We start from the raw sequence: 24,961 nt of genomic DNA, 5'->3' as shown, positions 1-24,961 counted from the left end.
AGTTATACTTTAAGCTGGCCATATACGGGATCAGTAGCTGTTGTCAATCAGGGGATTTTTCAACACAATAGAATGAAAATTAAAAAAAGAAAAATACTGATTTTCCAGGATATTGTTCACAGTGCCTCACGTCCTGGGAGTAGCCACTACTATCATTTCTTTAAGCTGCAGGCTGTGCAGGGTACCTGAAACATATATCATGACAAATGTAAGCTATCATGCTATATGTAACAGTATTGTAACACTTGTTTAACTTTTTTAAGATGACCATCGGTGACATACTTGCCACAGACAACAGATTCAGCCGATTTGAAACATTGTTGGAGGTAAGAAATGAAAAAACGATATTATTCTGAAAACATGATCACATACAACAGATGAAATCAGTTAAAGTGCTAATGTTGGCCTGGAACCATAACCACAGTGCCACAGCAAGAAAGTTTCTACTTTATCCTGAGTTCTATGCAATCCATTGCCGCCATATTTCACAGAGCTCCTCACATGTGCAGAGGGTTTATAACCTGTACCAAGACATATTTCAAGTCAAATAATTGATTGCTGATTAATCAGTTTCATACTTCAGCAGTGAAAGTTTGGGAGGGGGTGGAGAGGTTCTGTGGTTATCATGGGCAGCTAATATTGATTGATAACTAAAGCCAGCAAATGTATTTAACCACTTAAGCCCCGGAAGATTTTACCCCCATTCCGACCAGGGGGTATTTTGCGATTCGGCACTGCGTGAATTTAACGCACAATTGCGCGGTCGTGCGACGCTGTACCTAAACGAATTTGACGTCCTTTTTTTCCCACAAACAGAGCTTTCTTTTGGTGGTATTTGATCACCTGTGCGATTTTTTGATCACGCGCTATAAACAAAAAAAGAGCGTCAATTTTGCAAAAATAGCAATATTTTTCACATTTTTTTATATGAAATTCCCCCAAAAAAAAATGTAAAAATCAAAATTTTTTAAAATTTTCGGCCAATTTGTTTTATGCTACCTATGTTTGGTAAAAAAAATCGCAAAAGGCGTATTTTGATTGGTTTGCGCAAAAGTTATCGCGTTTACTAACAAAGGGAAAGATTTTTGTCATTTTTGTTGTTTTTTTTTTTAACGCGTAATGGCGGCGATCTGCGATTTTTTTTGCGGTACTGCGACATTGCGGCGGACAGATCGGACCCTTGACTGACATTTTTGACACTTTTGGGGTTACCAGTGACATTTCTACAGTAATCAGTGCTATACATATGCACTGTTACTGTAAAAATACACTGGTAGTGAAGGGGTTAACTTTATTTGGAAGGGAGGGGCTGTGTGTGTCCCTAGGGGCGTGGTTTCTACTGTGATTGGCTGTGGCTCTAGCTGTAAGGACACTGAGCAACGGATCTACATACCAGATCCGTTTTATCAGTGTCTTTGCAGCGAGGAGAATGACAGGCAGTTTGTTTACACAAGCTGCCTGACATTCTCCCTCTCCCCCGCCGATCGCCGAGTGACCGGCGGACATCGGGTCCGCTGGTCACACGCGCGGGGGGGTCCGTGACCACGCGGGAGCGGGAGCGTGCCCCCGGGGGCGCGCGCTCGCTCCCTAGACCCTCACAAGCAAGCAACGTAGCCCTACGTTAGTTTGCCTGTGAGGGGCTGACCGCCGACGTAGATAGTCGTGCGGCGGTCGGCAAGTGGTTAAAGCAAGCAAATGTATTTGAACATGGATAGTACCATATGCAAGTTTATCATTCATTGATGGGAATATGTATAAATGAATGGTAAGTGGTATCCATGGTATTCTCCATAGTTCTGATCTAGTGTTTTATTCAGCACTTGTTTAGAACTGGGTTTAATCTTTTATTTTTTGTTCTAAACTCATACTTTAAACCAGTCCAGTGTGCTCCTTTTTCACCCTGTTCTGGGCTCACTTTTCCCCCATCCCCTAACCATTGTAAAGCCTCGTACACACGCAACGAATTTCCGCCGACCGGTCGTCCGTCTTTTGTCCAGAGTGGTATCTGTTGGTTGGAATGCGCTCTAGACTGCACACGAATTTTCCCGCACGAAAGAATTCTACTTCAGAAGTGATGTCATGTGTTGGATTGCTTTGTATGTGTTCTTTCATCTCTGAGCATGCCTAGTCTTGCGCATAAGATTTTTTCCCATCGAAATCTGTACTAATTAGACGAAAATCGGACGTGTTTTGACGGTCGACAAAAATTATATAGCCTGCACACCAGGATTTTTTCGGCCGAAAAGTCGGAGTCGGTTGTCGGAAGCACCATACTAACAAGCCGAAAATCGGCAGATCGGGTGTCGGACGAAATTTCCCGGCCAAATTTCTACTCGTGTGTACGGGGCTTAAGGAAACAGAAGGGTTACACTCTCTCCACTTACACTTCCCAATGTCTGGCTGATTAGTGAGGAAGATCTGAGCAGGTGAAAAATGTTAGCAAGTAGAGAACACTGGATATGTTATTCTCCAGGTTCCCTGCTAACATCATCACTAGGTATAACACCTCATTTTTCTTTCTGTATACATTACAGTAGTTTCTTTTCCAGGACTGGTCTACATGTACAATACTGAGTATAATACTTGCAGTAGGAGGTTTGGTTTACCATACCATCCATTAGGTGTCCAGGAACAAAGCTGAACCTGATTGAGTTCTGATAGTGGGCCATAGTTAAAGTAAACCTGACATATACCTGGTTAATTTAAACTAAACATCTGGAGAGCGTGGTTTTTGTAATATATAACATATGACAAGAACAAGTAGTAATCAGAGATAAATAGGTCAGGCACAACCTGGAGCAGCGGACACTTCCTTTATAAAAGTTACAGATCAATTTAGTTGATAGTTATTTGAAGGGGACTGGTGAAATATCATCTCCAGTGTTGCCAAATCCACTAAACTGTTTAGAAAGCGTAATGATGGTGATGCATACTTCAGATGAATTATGCATAATGTGGAATCGGGGAAAATAACTGGCAAGAACATGTGTGAGAGTGTTAACGATGCTTCTTTTTTGTGGTTGCACTCTATTTAGGTTTTCAGGCTTTGTTACAGTAAGTACAATAAGTACAAATGACTCAGGAGTAATCCAAAATTCTGAAGCAGTCAATTATTCTAAGGAAATATTCCTAATGCTGTACCAGCTTTTCTTTCCTTAGTGTTTAGTAGTAAGAGTTTAGGAATACCATTTACACATCTAAAAATAACTTTAAATGTAGATTTCTTTATCTCCAGTTAGGAATAAATGTCTTCAAAACATTAGGCTGTATCAGTGCGATAAACCAGCTGCACTGGACATACAGAACACACCCAGGGCTATAAATGAAGGATTTGTATGGCTCCACTCGCTATCCTAAATGAGAAATGAACCCCTTATTTTGGATTGTGATGGAAGTGAGATGCAAGGCCTCATGCACACTGGGTTTAAAAATTGCTACTTTTATGGGCATTTGACGATTTTTTTTTGTTTTTTCATCCTGTAAAAGCACCTCTATGTTAGCTATGTGTCCATAAACACATAACCATTTACAGGCGTATTTGAAAAAGAAAATTTGCAGGTTGAAAAAAGCACCCATCACTTGTGCATTCAGGACAGAAAAATTGCTTGATGTGACTAAACACTTGTACAGATGTCTAAGGGCACTTGAATGCCATGCCTGCTTAGCGATGCACTTGAGTGTTCATTCAGTCCAATAGCTAGAATAAATGAACGTTTTAGCTAGTGGAATGGATAAATGCTCAAACTCTTGACACGCCTAAACACATGTGTAAAGCACAGCTTTAGGCGTGTTTTTAAAGTGGAAATAAACCCATTGATTTAACAGTTTCAAAAACCAGTTACATTTCCGGCACGTGACGGGCTGCCATATTAGTTGTGTTCTCAACCAAATTGTCAAACCATCCAATGGCTGGTGTCATAACTGATCACATGCGCAGCGTCATGGCAGTTGAAGATCAAACTGAGGCCAAGATGGCAGCTTCTTTGGCTTAAAACAATAGGAGGTTTTACTTCCACTTTAAAGAAGTTTAAGGGTGGTTTTTAAAAGATCTTAATTTCCCGGTGCTTGAAATAATGTTCAATAAATCAAAACTTCCGCCACCACACCGCTTGTGCGCCCCCCCACAGGTAGTGGGCACCCACATGATATTAATGGGAAACAGCACCTTGTATATACATTAAAACTGCTCTCCTCTCCACACCAATCGACATCTGCGTCTTATGAGCCAAATAGCTTTCACATGGACTTATCAATAACATCCTTGAACATCATTTCAATTATGAACTTTTAAAAACCGCCCTTAATGAGGACACTTGCACCAATAAGATAAATTGAGAGACTATATTTATTGTGCAATAAGTTATGGTATTAACATAATTTTTGTATGCTATTTTGTACATATTTTGTACCCGCTTTTTTTTACAAACCCCACCCGGGAGGGGGTTATTTATATGCGTCTAGAAACACGACAGCACTGCTGAGTGTGATTGACCTGGGTGCTACATATATATTGCATATTACCTGTCCTTTGATGAGGTGGTTGCATTGTTTGTATTTTTTTTTTCTCGCTAATCCTATGAATAACACTTCCTGTCATTGTATGTATTTAACACCAAAAAACACCAATAATTCAGCTCTCAGGCCACACTCAGGCTAATTCTTCATGTTTAAAGTATTTAACTTTTTAAAGCTCTACCTCTCTCTACACTAAGGGGGTCATTTATCGTTATCCACTCTCTGTTACACTGTGCATGGCTACTGCATACCACAGCTAACTCATTCATGAAAAATTGGGCTGCACTATGCCAACCTCAGTATCTTACAGAGCTCTCTTTACCTAAAATAGTAGATAGAACTTTCACCTAAAATAGTAGATGTAACTAGAGAAAGGCTATGTCACTATTGGCACTTTTCCACTGCAAGTACTGGCTAAGCTACACTCGGCACTGCTTGGCCCAGCTCAGCTCAGTTTGCTTTTCCACTGCGTGGTACAAGTCGGCGCGTTTCAGCACTGTATAGGCTCTACTCGGCTCAGTTTGCTTTTCCACTAAAGTAGTAAATGGGTGGGATTACAACGATTCTCTGACCAATCAGTGGCTAGTAGTGACAAACAATCAAGGCTGCATGCAAAGGATTGTGGCATATGGTATAGGTACGGCCCGCTTGGAACCCCAACCAAGGTGGTTCTGTTTAAGCGAACCGTACCGAGCCTTACCATGTAGTGGAAAAGTGCCGCTGTACCAAACCGTACCTAACCGTTCTAACACGTACCATGCAGTGGAAAAGCACCAAACCGAGCCGTACCATGCAGTGGAAAAGAGCCATATGATGGATTACACGACCTACCTCTCCTCCTGGAATTATTTTTTTTTCTTAAACAGCTGCCCATTGATTACTATTGGGCTCTGGCAGCTTTGGACTCCTGAATGTGACAGAGTATAAAGCGCATTTGCTTAATACATTTGCAGAGCTTATTTTTACTCTACGCTTCTATCAAACAGGTGCTGGCACCCCCATATACTGTGCAGGCTGCCTTTGTTTTTGTGTGCGAATCTGCCTCAAGCTATGTGCAGGCAGCCTATAAAAGTGGATGCAGATGCAGCAGCTTCATGGTCACACCTGCATGTCAAACTTTGACAACCGTGCAGGAGTAGCTGCATGACCTCCAACTCTGATAGTGTGCATTCGGGGTCATGCAGCCGCACCTGCATGGCTGTCAGATTTTGACAAGTGGCTGTGTCTGTGCAGTGACTGAGTCTACATTCACCTCTATAAGCTGCCTGCATGCAGCTTGGGGTGAATGAAGGTGCCAAAACAAAGGCAGCGTGCATGCAGGACGGGTACCAGTGCCTGCTTGAATGAAACTTTAAGGCACAGCCATATCTCTGCTTTTTAAATCAACAAAATTAGGCTGATTTACTAAATGAATTGACAATCTGCATTCAAAAATTGTGTGAATAATAACCTAAATTGTACCAATTGCTCATGCATGTCAATAAAACAAAAAACCCTGGATAAATGTATATAGTCCAACAGATACAGCTGGCTCTTTAAGGGCAACCATAATGTTGATGCAGGCTGCAATTAAAGCCCCATACACACGCACAGATTGTTGGCCAACTGATTGGCCAACTTTTGTCCAGTGTTGTTTGTTGGTTGAAATGTGCTCTAGACTTGCACTGGACTTTTGTTGGCCAACAAAAACCAACTTCAGAAGTGATGGCATGTGATGGTTGACTTTCAGTGTGTTTTTTCTTCTCTGAGCATGCCCAGTCTTGCTCATCTGATTTTTGTCTGCCGAAATCTGTACTGACTGACGAACAATCGGCCGTTCTTTGTTGGCCAACAAAAATTTTATAGCATGCACACCACATTTTTTTCAGCCGAAAATTCGCAGTTGGTTGTCGGAAGCATCATACTAACAAGCCTACAATCGGCAGATCGGACGTTGGCCAACAATTTACGGCCAACAATCTGTGCGTGTGTACGGGGCTTAAGTTGAGTTTGACATCCCTGGTCTAGGTTATTACCATCTACCTCTACCTTATCCTTTATTTTCTGTTTCAATATTGTAAAAGTTAGCTGCATAGACAAAACATATCTCTGTGTTTGCAGAACTGTGATCTTCCCCCAATATTAAATGGACATGGCTCCTTCACTGTTTTTGTCCCAAGTAACAAGGCTGTGGATTCTTTAAGAGATGGAAGATTGATATATCTTTTGACCCAGGTAGGAATCCTTTTTTAAATGTATTTATTTTTATTGCTATATAAAAAATTCAACCACTTGACTTCTGGAAGGTTTTACCTCCATTATAAGCAGGGCATTTTTTTTGCTATTCAGCACTGTGCTGCTTTAATTGGCAAATGTTGTTGCCAGCAGTTTACACATTAATGGCTGTGTGTTGAGTTATTTTGAGGGGACAGCAAATTTACACTGTTATACAAGCTGTACACTCACTACTTTACATTGTACCAAAGTGTAATTTCTTCAGTGTTGTCACATGAAAAGATATAATAAAATATTTACAAAAATGTAAAGGGATGTACTTAATTTTGTGAGATACTGTATTGAAAATTGTTCAATTCTGATGTGCTCATTTTTTGAGGCCTTAAAACGCCTCGACAGTACAAATACACCCCGAATTAACCCTTTTTGGAAAGTAGACAGTGCAAGGTATTTAGTAAGAGGCAGGGCGAGTTTTTTGAAGATGTAAGTTTTTGTCACAATTTTTTTCGGGGAAAAAGAGAAAAGTAGGAAAATGTTTTTTTTTTTTTTTTTTTTAACATACTGTCACCAGTGCAGTACGGCGTTATCAAATGACTTTTGCGTAAGTTTTTGTCACAATTTATTGAAAATGAATAAATAACAAATATAAAATATAAATTAATATAATAGATATATAAAGACATTTTACATTTTTTTTTTTCGCTTTTTTTTTTATTTTTACATACTGTCACCAGTGCAGTACAGCGATATCATGACTGGTGTGGTAGTGATCAGGGATATTGACTGGTGACAGTATGTTGAAAAAAAAAAAAAAAAACTTTTTATTCAATTTTCCTTAAACTTTTTTTTTTTTTTGTAAATCCCAAAATCTTTTTTGGGATTTATTTTTTTACACTGCTATTGCTTAGAATAGTGATGAGAATTGTTATAAGCAACAATTTTAGCTGTCAAGAACATCTTTCATTCATGACAACTTGCATACTATTGTGATTTGTGTTTGGCTACAGCTAATCACATGGTACAGGGTGTTGTGTTTGGCCCAGGTACTTTGTGATAGCTGTGGGACAATCACACAGTAAGCAATGTCATGAATGGAAGCTATTTTTAATCCTTATGCTGCTAGCACTAGTAAATGGGTAGAAAAATGTATCATATTTGCTTGTTTTAAACCTTTTTATTCAAATTTCTTTAGTTACTTCCTGGTTTCTATGCCTAGGCAAATAATGTCAGACATCCTAGGAGTCTTCAGGTGGGGAGGAGGGGTTTTCTCATCTAAGCACACCCTCCTACCTGCATGCCTGAGCTAAGGGCAGATGGATCCCATGAAGTAAATGCTACATGAATCATCTACCCTTACTCAAGATGGTCGCTGCCAGAAAAGCTAGGGGGTGTTTTTAAAAGTAATTGATCAGCAAAATAAAGCATGGAGACATGTATGGATGGGTGAGTTTGCCTTGAATATTAAAAAATGAATTAATTTAGCATTTTAGGTTTGTGATACTTATATGCAGTGTAGTTCTACTTATAATGCCCTGATTAACAATGTCACCTGGACTAAAAGTGAGGTTAAATACAACATTTCCAGTTGCCACTAAAAACAAGAAAAGACAGGAAATCTTACAATGGAGACAATTATGACAACATTCTATGAGGGTATTTCCCCTTACTTTTAGATATATTTTAAATTTACACAATTCTGTGTTCCATTTTTCAACCAGGGTGCCTTGAGGTTTCTTCAGGGTTGCCTTGGCAAAATGCCTAAAAATTGCCCAAAAATGTATACAAGCCAACAGGCGAATCAAAACTGCCTTTTAGTGACACAAAGCCACAGGTTTTTATTGTGCACCATTTCAACCTTAGAGGCCACCAGCGTCCTAACAACCAATGATGTCATCAGTATTGATAAGAAGGGTGTTAATCGCCTGCACAGCATCCTTGTTTGACCCTCCCCTGCCCCCCTCCGTCAACACTGGGGTCACATTAGCTGATAGGAGAGAAACTGAGGGAGAGGAGAAACACTGGAATACCAGTCGGTACTAGTGTGGAAAAGTGTATTTGCTTTGGAAGAATAAATTGCCTCTAATGTTGGGTGTCGTACATGTGTCAATGCTGCCGCATTATGTAAAACAATTCAAATAGTTTTTTACATTTTAGAATGGAATGCCTTGGGACTGTCCATAATTTTAAATGGTGCCTTGATTGAAAAAAGGTTGAAAAACACTGGCATAGACAAAAGTAGGATGCACATGCTAGAATTCTGTTGTTGTAGATATATACCTACGTACATTATAGGGAAAATTGTAAAAATCTTTTCATTATTTCTATGCTACTGGCCCACAAAGCCTTTTCTCTTAGGCGTTTCATCCATCAGTCACACTTTGACTTCATCACGTACAATGCAGGACCAGCAGTCCTGCAATGTATGTGAGGACAGCAGAGGCCTGCCCATTTCCTAGAAAAGAAGTGATCACCGGCTGCCGGGGGAGCAAGTAATAAGGATAAGTAAAACCCCACTCTTATGGTAGTTTAGATCTTTCCCTTGAGTTCAGTGCTTTAATGCAGTAGTCCTCAACCCTGGCCTACAGGGCCCACTAACAGGCCAGATTTGCAAGATAACTGAAATACATCCCAGGTGATATAATTTGCTGCTCAGTGATTGCAGTATTCTAGTCTGAATCTCCCCAAGGTAATACTTAAAATCTGGCCTGTTAGTGGGCCCTGAGGACCGGAGTTGAGGACCACTGCTTTAATGTATAGTATAGTATAATATAGTATATCATTATGGAGCTGGTATAGGAGTAAAGAAAAACGATTTAGAGCTCTACAGGCCCAGAAAACAAACGGGAGTAAATACAGTGTTCCTAAGATAAGTATACAATTATACTCTATTCCTATAGCGCAGCTTGACTGCTGTTGAAGGAAGAGAAAAGCACAGCACCTTTAAGTGCAGCAGTAAGGCAACTTTAATGTGGGTATAATAAAAACGTACTCACAAGGGTTTGCTTGATAAAAGCATGTAAAATCAATGGGACATCTGAACATCGCAGTCCTGGGGGTCCTGGGTGGTGATATCCCCGCTGGCTTACACAGTGGAGGGATTCCTGGGTGGTTTCCGTGGTTTCCCTGGTCTGTGAAACGCATGGGAGCAGCCCCGACAGGACGTGACGTCACTTCCTGGTCACGATGTAAAGACATAATCGGCTTTATTTTGCGCCAATTATTTTGTTTTTGACTGCTGTATAGACTTCTGCTTGACCAAAAAAATAAACAATATATTTCCTAGGATTTCTTATTGGCCTTCCATTAATTGGAAACTGGCTACACTGGCACTTTTGCGACTATTTAAATATGAACACCGCCTGGGCTCACTGTAGCCTTAACAGAATACAGTTCTGTGTGTGTTCATCGACCATGCAGCATACAACTTGTGTTTATATGCCCTTACAAAATATACTATGAGAGTGACAGCTTTAAATGGTAAAGATTATTTTAGTTTTTAGTAGATGGTGCAGAGTTAAACGACTTGATAATGTATTTAAATTTTGGGGGATTCAATTTATAAGACATTCATACTTATGTTTCTGGGTTTATACCATTGTTGTGGTCATTATGAGGACTTTCCACTCATCCAGTTTTATTTTCTGCTTTCAAATATGGAGATCATAATAGGAGAAGATGGAGAAAAGAAAAAAACAAACACTTAAATATTTCAGGTGAAGAGAGAATTATGACAGGGAGGTGTCACTGTTGGAATATCCAAAACCTATAAATGGCCAGGGGCTGACTCAGCCAACAAGGCTCCACCTATATCTAAAATATCACTTAGAATAAACTTGACAATTCTTATGTCACTAGCAGTTCAAAGGTCGCAGATGAAATGGATGTTAAAAATGTGTTCAGTTTTTATGTATCTGTACTTGTAAAACTTATTGTTACTCTTTCAGGCTAAACACAAACTGTTGGAATTGGTTAAGTATCACATCTCTTCTGTAGCCTCCGTAAGTATATTAGTATCTCATTAATTTTATAGACTTGTGTTTTAGAAAACATTTAAAAAAAAAGTTTATACTAGGGATCGACCGATTATCGGCAAAGCCGATATGCACTTTCCCCGAAAAATCGTAATCGGCCTTTTGATTTACCAATATTGCCTATATTTCGGGAAAGTGCATGTACCGGGTGATGCCTGCAGCTAGAGGCATCACCCTGGTACCAGTGTCCATAACCGACGGTCGGCTGTCTTGTAATGACAACCAATGCAGCTGAGTAGCCGCTCGGCTGTCATTTACAGGAGCGGGAGGGGACGTCCCCCCCCCCCCTCCCGCCACCTTTCGTGGCTTGCCCCACCACCGCCGTCTGACCGGGTCTTCATCTGCACCGCCTCCATCTGACCGAGTCTCCATTTCTTTGAATTTGGCGCCGCCGAGTACCCGGAAGTGATGTCATGTGAAAATGTGAAAACATCTTGTTTTCCCATTTTCTAAAACATATCAGGTGGATAACAGCTTTGGGTGTAAGGTCCTTCAAGCAGGCCTTTTGAGCTGCAGGTTGTCTCCCTATTTATTGCGTTTGTTTGTGGACTTGTTAGTGTTTTGTTTGCTGTGTTGCCCACCCCTCAGTGGGACTGCTTTTAAACGTCCCAGTCTATCAAAATAACTGAATCCTGTGTCTCCTGTTGTATAATAATGAAAACAGGATTTTATTCTTCCTTTAACATTAGTTTCTTGAAGCTCATTAAGGAATACAGGTCCGCCGGTTCACACTTTTGTGAGTGCACCGATCGCATGTAATTCAGATCGCACTGCTCCTTCATTACATACAATCGGAGGTGCGGATGCGAATTCAGCCATACACTTTGTATGGCTGAATTCACACTGTATCCGACCAAACATGACCCTTTTCTCTTACGTCCTCCGACAGTCGCCGCCTCTTCATATTCGTCACATATGGGTATTAGACTTTGCTCCGAAGGAGTAGCTAGGCAACAGAATATGTTAACAATAAAGCTTTTAACATATCCCACCCTCAAGGGGTGGTCCCCTCAGTCAATACCCTCCTACTTCCTGCAACCATATCTCAGTTTTAATGTCTAGCTTGTCAGGAGTGGCTGGCTCTCTCTGTGCTGGGACTTTCTGCCCCAGACTCTTTCTTCTTTTTAAAATTTTGTTTGAGTTTTCTCTCTACCTTTACTTAGCTGTTATTTTGTCAGCGTTAGTTAGTTCTTCGGATGAAGAGGATCATGCGGACTGGGTCTCGGGCTGATCCCCCTGGTCGCAGGTCGTGGGTCAGTGGCTTCCCAGTCTGCCATCGAGCGTTCAGCCAGGTAACGCTCCTGGCACAGTGAACGACCCATCCCTGTTCGGTGCAGGGATGATTGGTGAGGTGGCTACCTCACTGGACGCTGTGCGGTTTCTTAACCTCCATTGTGTGCGTCTTGAATGCGACTCTCCCTGCCATCATGTGCAGCGGCTTGTTCGCCTGTGCGGGTCCCCCACGCCATGTGAGGTAAGTGTATTTATGTGGGGACCTGTCTGTCTGGGGGGGTGTCAGTCTGGGACTGTGTAACCTGCCTCTATTCACACTGCTTGTCTCCCTATCTCTCGGCTGCATGCTGTGGGCTGCAAGGGGGGGGGGGGAGCTGTATGACACTGTGTGTGTCAGGCTGGTCAGTGTGAGAAGCTGTGTGCTGTGGGGCATGTTTTTTTGGCATGTTTGGGCATATACAGCGATCGCTGCGGCGATCTGACATGTATTCTGATTTTGGAATGTAATGTGTGTTTTAATGCACTGTGGAGCGGCGGTTTCGGCGCCAAACGACGCCATTTTGCCTACACTCGCTCCGGCCGCATGTTTTACATGCATGGCGGCCATTTTCTTGTAGCCTCCATAGGCTTACATAGAGCGCCCTGGCAGCATCACTTCCTCTTTCCAGGAACACCGATCGAGGCAGCAGCAGCGGCGAGGGTCTCCTCAGGTTTTATCCCTCTGTTCTTGCTATCCATTGCCTGTGTTCAGTTTGCATATTCCCTGTGGGGGTCTTATTGTGCTTGAGTGTGGTGCGGTGGGCTGCGCTTGCCGCGCTTGCTTAAAAGGTTGTCTGGCATTACAGGGGCAATGGATTCTCAGGAGGGCAAATTTCCTACAGCATTGGTGGAAAGCCAGGGGACCGCTGTTTCCCCCCCAGGGGGGGATTTAGCCACTATTGTGGCTGGCCTTGCTGCTCAGGTGCAGATGCTGGTGGCTGCTCAATCTACTAAAAGGCCCAGAGTTGCTCTTTCCTCTGATTCTGAGGGTGAAGGTGATGGGGCTGTTATGGCGGGGGCCTCCTTATCGGGGTCCCGCTCCTCTCTTGATCTAGTGGGGTCTGAGGTGGAGGCTGAAGTTGAGGGGGTTGATAATTCTCCCCCTGGCTCGCCTGAAGAGCTTGAAATCATGGATGAGTTGATTGCTTCCATTAAGCAAACGCTGCGTTTGCAGGACGAAGTGTGTCCCCCCGCTGCCTTGGCGGCTTATGGGACGCAGAGAAAACGCAGGACGCCGCAGGTTTTTCCCTGCAATGATGATTTTCAGCGCGCTGTTAAGGACCAATGGCGCAATCTGCGCAAACCTTTTGCGGTACCAAGTAGATTCAAGCTGCGTTATCCTTTTTCGCCTTCCACTGATGAAAGGTGGTGTGTGCCTCCCCCAGTGGATCACGCAATTGCGGTTTTGAACAAAGCCACTGCGATTCCTGCAGAGGATTCCCCTGTGTTCCGTGATGCCACGGATAGGAGACTGGAGTCTCTTGCCCGTCATACTTATTCTGTTACGGGTTCTATGCTTAAGGCTCTGTTTGCTTCTCTCATGGCGGCCCAGGCGATCGCAAGTTGGACGCAGATGCTTAGGCGCGTCCTAGTGGCCGACTCGGCCTCGCCGACGACCCTGGATATGGTGGATCAAATCCACCAGGGTGTCATGTATCTGTATGTATGCGGACCTGGACCTGGTTCCGTTGGCTGCACGTGTGCACAGCGTGGCGGTGTTGTCTCGCCGCCTGGTTTGGTTAAAATGTTGGTCGGTGGACCAATCTTCACGTAAGACCTTAGCCAATCTACCTTATGATGGGTCTCGCCTTTTTGGGGAGTCCCTGGATGTGTTGATTAAGGGGATCACCGGGGGTAAGAGCACTCTCTTGCCCCATTTCCCCAAGGCTAAGGGGGCTTCTGGGAAGAAGCATGCTAATTTTCGGCCCCCTCAGGGGTCCTTTCGTGCCTTTCGGCCGCACTACAAGGGCAAACCGTTCAAAGGTCAAGGCTCTCAGAAGAAGCCCTGGTCTGGTAAACAGAAGTCCGGCCAATCCGGATCTGCAGCCCATAACAGTTCGGCCTGAAGGGGCGCCCTCACCCAGTTTTGGGGTGGGGGGACGCTTGCTCGGTTTTCTTCAGCCCTGGTTGGCCCGTGTGCGGGACAGATGGGTTCAGGAAATCGTTCGATCTGGTTACAAGATCGAGTTTCTCTCTCGGCCGGAGAGCAGATTTTTTCCCTCAAATCTTCAACTGTCTCCAGAGCGCTTGAGGGACCTGCACCTGGCGGTGCGGGACCTGAGGGCTCAGGGAGTGGTGGTTCCGGTGCCTCATCGGGACAGGTTTCGGGGGTTTTATTCCAATCTGTTCACCGTGCCCAGAAAGGAGGGCAAGGTCCGTCCAATTCTGGACTTGAAGGCTCTGAACCGCTCTGTGCGGGTTCGCAAGTTCCACATGGAATCCCTGCGGTCGGTGGTGGCTGCCCTGGTTCCGGGGGAATTCATGGCCTCCATCGATTTGAAGGATGCGTATCTTCACATCCCCATTTTCGAGGGTCACCAGAGATACCTTTGATTTGCCATTGCGGAGGATCACTACCAGTTCGTGGCGTTGCCCTTTGGTCTCGCCTCGGCTCCGCGGGTCTTCACCAAGGTGCTTGCACCGGTTCTGGCATTATTGAGGGCCCAGGGCGTTTCTGTCCTGGGGTATCTGGACGACATTCTGGTTCGGTCTGCGACCAGCCAGGGTCTGGAGAAGGACCTGTCTGTCACGATGCAAACTCTGCAGGAGTTTGGTTGGACGATAAATTTTCCAAAGTCGACACTGAGTCCGTCGGTTCGTCTTCCCTATCTGGGAATGATTCTGGACTCAGTGCAGGCGAAGGTCTTCCTGCCGGAAGACAAACTCAGGACTCTCCAGGAGGAAGTCAGGTCCCTTAGGGACGTTCCGCACTCGTCTCTGCGGACGTGTATGAGATGTCTGGGATTGATGGTCTCGGCCTTCGAGGCGATTCCATTCGCCCAGTTTCACACGCGGGGTCTCCAAGAGGAGATCCTGTCCAGGTGGGACGGGCGAACTCAATCTCTGGATCTTCAAATCTCGTTGAGTCATCGCACCAGAGGAAACCTTCTGTGGTGGCTCCAGTCCCCGTTGGTGTCCGGGGGCAAGTCGTTTCGTCCGATCTCGTGGACGGTAATCACCACGGATGCCAGCCTGTCGGGCTGGGGTGGAGTTCTGGGCGTTCTGTCCGCCCAGGGGACTTGGTCGGAGGGGGAGTCTTCCCTTCCGATCAACATTCTGGAATTGCGTGCGATAAGTCTCTGTCTTCATCGCTGGACGGACCGGCTGCAGGGCTGCCCGGTTCGGGTGCAGACGGACAATGCCACGGCGGTGGCCTACGTCAACCACCAAGGGGGCACCAGGAGTGCCCGTGCGGCTCGGGAAGTGGCCGACATTCTGTCTTGGGCCGAGACTCATGTCCCGGCGATAACGGCGGTTCACATTCCGGGGGTGGAGAACTGGCAGGCGGACTATCTGAGTCGCCAGACCCTGGATCAGGGGGAATGGTCTCTCCACCCGGCTGTCTTCCAGATGTTGTGCGCGAAGTGGGGTCTTCCAGATGTGGACCTGTTCGCGTCTCGTCTCAACAACAAGGTGAAGAGGTTCGTGGCAAGGACGCGCGACCCTCGGGCAGACGCGTCGGACGCGTTAGTGGCCCCGTGGCATCAGTACAGGCTGATGTACGCGTTTCCACCGATTCAGTTGCTGTCCAGGTTCCTTCGCAGGTTACACTCGGAACGCAGCACGGTGATTCTTGTGGCACCGGACTGGCCTCGCCGGTCCTGGTACGCAGACCTCGTGAATCTGGCGGTCGACGCCCCGTGGCGTCTGCCTCTTCGAGACGATCTACTGTCTCAAGGACCGATATACCATCCTGCTTTACAGTCGCTGACTTTGACGGCCTGGCTGTTGGGACCGAGGTCCTGAAGGAGAGGGGTCTCTCTCCAGAGGTCGTTCATACTTTAATCAACGCGAGGAAGTCTTCCTCAGGGAAGGTTTATTACCGTACTTGGAAGGCCTATTTTGCCTGGTGTGAGTCCAGGGGGTTTTCACCCCGCACGTACTCGGTTTCCCGTGTGCTGTCTTTCCTTCAAACGGGTGTTGATCAGCGTTTGGCGCTGGCTACGATAAAGGGTCAGGTGTCTGCACTGGCCGTTCTGTTTCAACGTCCCGTGGCTTCCAACTCCTTGGTTGGCACTTTTGTTCAGGGTGTGCGGCATCTGGTCCCCCCTAGGCGGGATCCTCTGCCCCCTTGGGACTTGAATCTCGTTCTATCTGTGTTACAACGTGCTCCTTTTGAACAGATCAGGGAGATCTCGTTGTCTATGTTGTCCAAAAAGGTCGCCTTTTTGGTGGCGATCACTTCGGCTCGCAGAGTGTCGGAGCTGGCGGCTTTGTCCTGCAAGTCTCCGTACCTGGTTATTCATTTGGATAAGGTGGTCTTGCGACCTAATCCTTCGTTTCTTCCGAAACGAGTTTCGGAATTCCATCTTAATGAGGATATTGTCTTGCCTTCGTTGTGCGCGAAGCCTAAACATCCAAAGGAGGTGAGATTGCATTCTCTGGATGTTGTTCGGGCGATAAGGGTTTACCTTAAATCGACTGAGTCTTTTCGAAGGACGGACTCCTTGTTTGTTCTTCCAGAGGGTCCTCGGAAGGGCATGGCGGCTTCGGCCTCTACCATCGCCAAATGGATCAGGCAGACCATTGAACAGGCCTATGCTTTGCAGGGGAAGGTTCGCCCTGTACCTGTGAAGGCGCACTCTACTAGATCTCTGAGTACGTCTTGGGCCTGTCGTCATGGGGCTTCTGTAGCCCAGGTGTGTAAGGCGGCGACTTGGTCGACCGTGCACACTTTCACAAAATTCTACAAAGTAGATGTTCAGGCATCGGCGGATGCTTCCTTTGGCCGCAAGGTTCTTAGTGCGGCTGTTCCCTAGGGTCCCTTGTTGGGGACTCCTGGCTGTTGGGATAAGTTTTGTATCCCCTGGTTTTTTGTCTTTTCCTGGGTTGTTGCTCCTGTTGAGCACTTGTTTTTTGCTGTTGCCCAGCTGGTTTCCTTCCTTTGGTAAGGTTCCTTTCTTTGATGCGGAGACTGCGTTGGCTTTCGGCGCGGATGCGTTTCCCACCCCTCATGTTTGCACTGCTTTGGGACGTCCCCATATGTGACGAATATGAAGAGGCGGCGACTGTCGGAGGACGTAAGAGAAAACGGAATTTTTGTAAAATCTTACCTGTAAAATTCCTTTCTCTGAGTCCTCCGACAGTCGCCGCCCCCGCCCCTCTTTTGGGGTTTGGTTGTATACTCTACTGCTATTCCACTAAAACTGAGATATGGTTGCAGGAAGTAGGAGGGTATTGACTGAGGGGACCACCCCTTGAGGGTGGGATATGTTAAAAGCTTTATTGTTAACATATTCTGTTGCCTAGCTACTCCTTCGGAGCAAAGTCTAATACCCATATGTGACGAATATGAAGAGGCGGCGACTGTCGGAGGACTCAGAGAAAGGAATTTTACAGGTAAGATTTTACAAAAATTCAGTTTTTTCCAGCCGCATCAGGATCAGATCGCACAGTGGTTCACACTTGTGCGATCTGATCCTGTGCGAACTGTCAGATCGCACTGCGATATGCGATCAAACTGGGGGTGTCGTTAACAATTCAATGACACCCCCGCGTATCGCATATGGCAGTGTGAACTGCCAGGGGTGCGTTTGCGATGCGGGAACAGGCTGCGAATTCGCAGCCTTCCCGCATCGCACAAGTGTGAACCGGGACTTACTCCTAAGTACTGCTTTTCTAACTAAAGCATGCTGAATGTGTCAGAAGTTATTGGAACTGTTAGATCTGGGCTATTGTTTCCTAACACTACTGTCAATTGCTGTAAACATATCGCTAAAGATTTTAGTGTATAAGAAATAAAAGGTATAAAGGGCTCTAAACTTCTATTTAACCCCTTGTACATATAATTAATCAAAACCACCCAAACACTGTTATACTAAAATTCATAAATACTACTACTACAAAAATCTATACATTCATTAGATAGCAAATATAGTATAAATGTAAAAACAAATAAATGCCAATCTGTGTCGGATAATTGCAGATGCATGCACAGCAGGTTGTTAAAGTGCATATATCTTTCCTGTATACAAAAACCTATACTGGTTATAGTCTCAGTGTTGAACAATAAAGCCCATAAAATGCTAAGTCCATATAAAGTGCAACAAGACATGTATCCAAAGAACTTCACCACCACCAACCAACCTTAGGGGAGCAACTGACTGAGCCAAACTGACCCTCAAATCAGGTCACAGCAAGCAAAGGATATTTCCAGTGGATGTCAGCTTTAGCAATATACATATGTTATTTTGACATAATATAAAAAAAAGAAACTACAATAGTGCTAGGCTTTATTAAAATGTATATAAAAAAAAACAAAATAAAATTCACATGCATTAGGTGGTATTTTACATGAGCATCATCGGTTGTCATGAAAACTGAATCCTTTCGCATCAGTTTACACATACAACTTTAGTTAAGTTTAGATCAGTATACATGTTTTTCACATTTCCACATTTTTAGTTGTTGAAGAAAATAGTCATAGGTGACCAAAAAAAAAAAACACAAAAAATAAAGTTCTTTAACCAAAAACAGGTGTGGACATCCAGTATCGGTCAACATCCGCTTAAATCTTTTTATGTCTACAAAAAAAGAATGGGGACCTTTCTGTTTTTTTTTTGCAGACATAAACTGACTGATGTAAGTGAATATAAATTGATGTTTGTTTACATCCTTTCCCATAGACCTACATAGTGGTTCAGTCTATATCAGTCTGAAAAACTGACTGACAGATCCAGACTGAACACTTGTGTGGAAGGACCCTTAAAGGGGTTTTAAAGTCAGAAAGTTTTTTATCTTAATGCATTAAGATAAAAAAACTGTGTGCAGCAGCCCCCCTAATACTAACCTGAGCCCCATCTTGTTCCAGCGATGTCCACAAGTGCCTCAGCCATCCAGGACTCTCTTTCCTAAATGGCTGAGACACAGAAGTGGCACCATTGGCTCCTGCTGTTGTCAATCAAACTCAGTTAGCCAATCAGGAGAGAGAGGGGGGCAGGGCCGAAAGGCAGCTCCATGTCTGAATAGATACACGGAGCTGCAGCTCAGCTCAGGTGCATGCTACCTGCTGTGTGGGCACTCAACAGGAGTGAGGGGCCAGGAGCTCGAGCCAGGAGGGACACGACAAGAGGAAGATCGGGGCTGCTCTGTGCAAAACCACTGCACAGAGGAGGTGAGTATATTATATTGGTTATTTTAATAGAAAAAAAACAGACTCTAGAGGTCTCTGCACGCCACACTTACAAAGCTGCGTACATGCCCATGTGTAATGTCATCACTAAGCTGTTACTCTTCTTGACATATTTCGTCATAGATTGACTTCCTCAAGTGCAGAGGGGGAAGTCATTCTATGATGAAATGCATTGGGCGGAGTAATGGCATAGTGATGTCATTATGCATGGGGGGACACAGCTTTTTGTGAGTGTGGCCTGGAGAGACCCCTACAGGACTATGTTATTATTCATTAGTTCTGGGCAAGCACCTACTGCATGCGAGTTGTAATTTGTTATGGTACAAGTCTCAATAGGGAAAGTTTAGTGATACGATATTCCCCCTCTTCTATTACATTATATGTTAAAATAACATATGCACATCACTGGAGCTGACAAGATTAGAGTTGGAGGGGGGGGCTGGAGGTGGAGCTTGCTGATTGTCATCCACTGTGGAAATATACTATGCTTGCTGTGACCTACTTATACAATTAGGGGGTCAATTTGGTTTAGTAGTTGAATTTGGCTTAATGTCAAGAAAAATGCTTTAACTTTGACTGTGAGGTAATGGTAATTTATTCATTGTGCAATTATGGTTTGCTTTTTCTAGGTCACTTTGGATAGATTAATTATAATGCCACATATTCTAACTACCTCAAATGAGATTATAAAGATAAATGTGACTCACGAGGTAAGTACCTAGTGTCTTATTTTACTCCGTCCTTTTTCATTCTCCGTTTGCTATAGTTTTTTACTTTCTTGGAATTTGAAACATTGATATTCTAGGCAGTGGTGGAACAAGGTAATTCAGTGCTGAAATGCCCCCTGCAGAACAGGGGACAGAGTTAGTAGAAGCATTTACAGCACACAAAAACATATGTGATAGTTGCGGAGTACACCAGTATTACTATTTACATTTGTGATTGGTCATCACAATTATCACAAAGCACACAGCCAATTACATTGCTTTGATGACAGCTTGGTTCGCTGCCAATAATGAATAACCTGGCTGCCCAAGGGTGATTTCTGAACACTGTAAATGGTGCTGTAGAACCAGCTGAAGCTGATCATGGCTTCTGGCAAACGGTCCTGCTCGATAACCTCCTTCAATCAGCGGGCTGCAGCACTGATCTTTTTATTCTGACAGTGGAGGAATCCTGCTGTCAGAGTACAACAGCAGAGAGGATTTCTCCATCCAACTTTGTTTAAGTGGATGCAGAGATCTGTTTAGCCTGCTGGAAAAAAAATAATAGCGTGTAGTAGGGTTGCACTGATACAGATATCAGTCCGAAGCATTTGCATGAGTACTTGTACATCCAATACTTTCTACTAATTAATTTTGTATGTCATAGTGACTTCAGCCTGGGTTCACACAGGAGCGGTGCGGGAAACCGCATGTGCTTCGGACAGGAATCACACCACATTCCTGTTCAAACCACATGTGATTCTTTGCAGTGCGATTTGAGCACAGGTATTGGTGCAACCTGAGCGATTTGAGCTCATTAATTTTGTATGGGCTCTAAATGTAGCATAAACGTATCAGTAACTGGTATCAGAGAGTACTAGAGCACAAGTATCGGTGCTCATACTCGCCGGTACAACACAGGTATTGGTGCAACCTTAGTGAGTACCCAGCTTTAGACAATTTGTCAGGTGTGTTTAATGGACTCAAACACAAAGCCCCTGGGCAAACAAATCTGCATAGATGAGAATAAAAATAACAGGGAAAACATTTGTCATTGTTTGTACTCATGCACAAGAACACTAAAGTACAATCTGATTGTACAATTTCTGCACAATCTCTTTTAGATTTACCAAAACTTTGTAATATATGGACAAACCTAAACAATTCATTTAAGTTGTATCCAATCAGGCAGACCTTTGACAGACCGAGGATGTGTCCATGCAGCCTCATGTCCCAGGAGAAATGAATGGGTTGCTGGCATGGGGATGCGCACAACACCTATGTACCCCCTGCTGAGAAAAGACAGCCCTGCATGGGAGACACATTTTCTGCACCTCTATTGAATGTGCACTTACTAAAAGTAGAATCTGAAATAACAGTTGTCTGCACAGCTATATCAGTGATATCAAGTGTTACCTGTTAGCTTATTAGTAAGTGGCAGCCTCAGCAGCACAGAGACTGAGGAGAGAGCACCACTCACTTTGGCAGTAGGGTTGTAAAGGATGGGACACGAGGGAAAGGGCACAGGAGGAGGGGTCACTGTACAGAGGAGGAGTGAGCTCCACATCGTCTAGAGCAGGAAGGGAAAAAAACAGGAGGTTAGGGGGCAGAGCTGGCAATGTCACACAGACATTGGGACACTAAAAGATGGAGTGATAAAAAAAACTAAAACATTGCGCCCAGGGCATCATCCCCCCTTGCACCGGGCCTGGTTCTACGGTTTTAGTATACATTGTGGAAAATTTGATTGTACTTAGTTCTGTGGACTTTATGTACTTTATACAAAAATTTATACAAAAATTATTTTTCAAGCACATCTGAGACTTACAGCAGAGATTCAGAAGTTTTGATGTGTTTTCTTTCACTTGAATTTTGTAAAAGAACTAACATTGCACAATTCAAAACGCATAATGAATGCTATATTTTGTGCATTTTTTTTTAAATCATCTCATTTATGACTGTAAACTGGACATTTGTAGAAGATTAATAAAAGAAAGAGAATTAGGGTTCATGTACACCCCGCCACTGACACAGGAAAATGCTAAAGGATTTACGTTTTCGCCACAGGCAGAGGTCAAAATATTTCTATCCTGAACGCGATTCTTCTTCATTCAGGAGAGGGAGGTTAAGGGAGGTTAACACTTCCCTAACTGCAGCAGCTTCTAAACTCTACTAAAAGCCTATGTGTACATTGACACATAGGCTTTTATGGAGTTGAGTTCAGGAGCTCAGGAGCTTTGGCAAAAAAAAAAACTCCAAAACCTCCTAAACTCAAGATTAGAGGCTGCTACTGTACATGAAGCCTTAAAATAACTCATCCGTTTTAGTGATTTATGCCTATTGAATTTTATACAGAGAATATACATTTGTGATGTTAGGTGACATGCCAGGGGAATGTAATGTGATATGTGATTATTTCATGTAACTGATACTTCACCCTTTGCTCTTCTGTGCCTCAGGTATATCATTAATGTAAACGTATCTTTTTCATCTTTTCTTAGGGGAGAATTCTATTTGGAGACCCAGGAATCCCTCTCAGCATTAGCGACATAATTGCTTCTAATGGTGTGATCCATGTTCTTGATGGCATTTTATTACCTTCTGGCATTTTGCCAATTCTGCCATCTAAATGCAATGAGACACTGGAAGAAGTAATACAGGTAATTAAGTCATTCAAATTGTCATTACCCAGGTTTATCCAAAAAGACAATGTATAGTGTAGTGATAATTAAATTTACTTTTCCTACTGCATACTGATTTGCTTTACAGTATACGCCTGGGGTTATGTGCTAGGTCTTAAGATGGTGAACAAGGCCAAAGCCCCTAATTAAAACACATCCAATAAAAATGTGCTAGTTCCTAGGTACACACTAATTGTTTTTTAATGGCCAACCAGCGGTTGGCTTCTGGTTTTCCAGCATGCTCATCTGACAGAAGCCAGCCAAATGGCCGGCTTCTGTTGAACTGGCTGCCATAAACACACTTCATAATCACCAATAGTACAACTTGAAAGTTGAAACAATTTCTACTAAATATGCTTTATGAACACATGCCAAAGAGCATAATGCATGTCCCATTACTGGCAGTGCCATCTGTTGGTTCCAGCCTGGAGATAAAGAGGTCCAGGAACACATTAGGGCCTGAATTATTTTGCCACTACTAGTCATTAAATTAACTAGTGATCGACCGATATAGTTTTTTCGTTGCCGATACCGATATTTTGGCGATCACATATCGGTATCGGCCGAAATTGGCCAATATTTTAACATGTAAAAGTTTGCAAAAAAAAGACAGATTTCGACACAAATCCCTTAATAAGTTCATCTTTATTTATTAACATTTTTAACATTGTTCACACCTTAACTGCATGAAAACTGATAGGAAAAGTGCACTTGCAGGGACATTTGACTTTTGCATAGTTATGCATAATAAAGTGCTGCAGTAGTGGATTCACTCACTGCAATATTTTTAATTCACTACTGCAGTGCAGTCAATGCAAAACTGCTAGAAAAAAAGCTAGGCAACAACAACAGCTACACAATACACATACATACACAGTGGATTGGACTGGAGTCAGTGGAGGACTACCTCAGCAGTAAGTATCACTGCAACTACTGCAGTCAGTGAAAAACTGCTAGAAGAGCAAGGCAAGAGCTACACAAACATGTCACAGTGGATCATTGGAGTGGAGTCAGGGGAGGACTACCTCTGCAGTAAGGCACTCACTGCAACTACTGCAGTGCAGTCAGTGCAAAACTGCTAGAAAAAGAGCAAAGCAACAGCTACATATGTCACAGTGGATTGGACTGGAGTCAGTGGAGGACTACCTCTGCAGGAAGGCACTCACTGCAACTACTGCAGTCAGTGCAAAACTGCTAGAAAAAGAGCAAGGCAACAGCTACACAAACATGTCACAGTGAATCATTGGACTGGGGTCAGTGGAGGACTACCTCTGCAGTAAGGCACTCACTGCAACTACAGCAGTCAGTGCAAAACTGCTAGAAAAAAGCTAGGCAACAGCTAGACAGTGGATTGGATTGGAGTCAGTGGACTACCCCTGCAGTGGGGCACTCACTGCAACTACAGCAGTCTGTACAAAACTGCTAGAATAAAAAGCTAGGCAACAGCTAGACATTGGATTGGATTGGACTCTTAGCAGTAGGGCACTCACTGCAACTACAGCAGTCAATGCAAAACAGCTAGAAAAAAAGCTAGACAACAACAACACAGTGGATTGGAGTTGGACTGGAGTCAGGGGACTACTGCTGCAGTAGTGAACTCACTGCAAGGATTTACTGCAGTCAGTGCAAAACTGCTAGAAAAAAGCTAGGCAACAGCTACAAAGTGGATTTGAGTGGACACTACTCTTTTCAATACTCCCAGTTAAGTAGAACAATATTATAATGCAGAAAGCAGAACATTTCAGCATGTCCATGGTCACCTGTTAAAGGTCTTCTGTTTTGTTCATACAATGCTGCCACTTCATAAACATGCTCAGGAGGAGTGGAGGACAGAGGAGCAGAGAGAGAGAGAGGTATCTTCTAGCATGGGAAGCAAGTCTTTTGTAGCGTGCCTCCTTTTCTCTCCACCACTGAAGAGGATGACTTCTTCTGTCAATTACTGCTTCTTTCAAATAGAGATGAAGTTCATCATCCAGGCTCATAGTTCCAGATTCAGAAGAAAGTGAATCCTCCACATGAGGACCCAATAAAACACTGAAAATGTTCTGATAAATTTGACCGCGATGAAGAAAATTGTCTTCTGTCCGTTGACATATTTTTGGGCATTTGTCTGTTTTTGCAGCATGCTGCTCTTCATAAAAATAGTGTTCTGGACTTGTCTTTTCGGCAGGAACCTCCTGCATCTCCTATTGA

The 24,961-nt window shown here is 43.8% G+C and overlaps 1 protein-coding gene across 1 annotated transcript in view; it reads left to right on the top strand.

Moving 5' to 3' along the window:
- STAB1 (stabilin 1) overlaps positions 1–24,961 on the top strand; it is a gene marked incomplete at its 3' end in the record, with an annotated part of 476,721 nt that overhangs the window by 78,115 nt on the left and 373,645 nt on the right. Inside the window, exons 13-17 of the mRNA XM_082266286.1 lie at positions 264–326; positions 6,616–6,729; positions 10,674–10,727; positions 20,013–20,093; positions 22,589–22,747. Of these exons, the coding sequence (XP_082122412.1) occupies positions 264–326; positions 6,616–6,729; positions 10,674–10,727; positions 20,013–20,093; positions 22,589–22,747 (471 nt within the window). The remainder of the gene's footprint in view (positions 1–263; positions 327–6,615; positions 6,730–10,673; positions 10,728–20,012; positions 20,094–22,588; positions 22,748–24,961) is intronic.

Source organism: Pelophylax lessonae (genome assembly GCF_965119305.1).
Source record: "Pelophylax lessonae genome assembly, chromosome: 8".
NCBI classification, from domain to species: Eukaryota; Metazoa; Chordata; class Amphibia; order Anura; family Ranidae; genus Pelophylax; species Pelophylax lessonae.
This window is presented reverse-complemented; position numbering and strand designations above follow the sequence as displayed.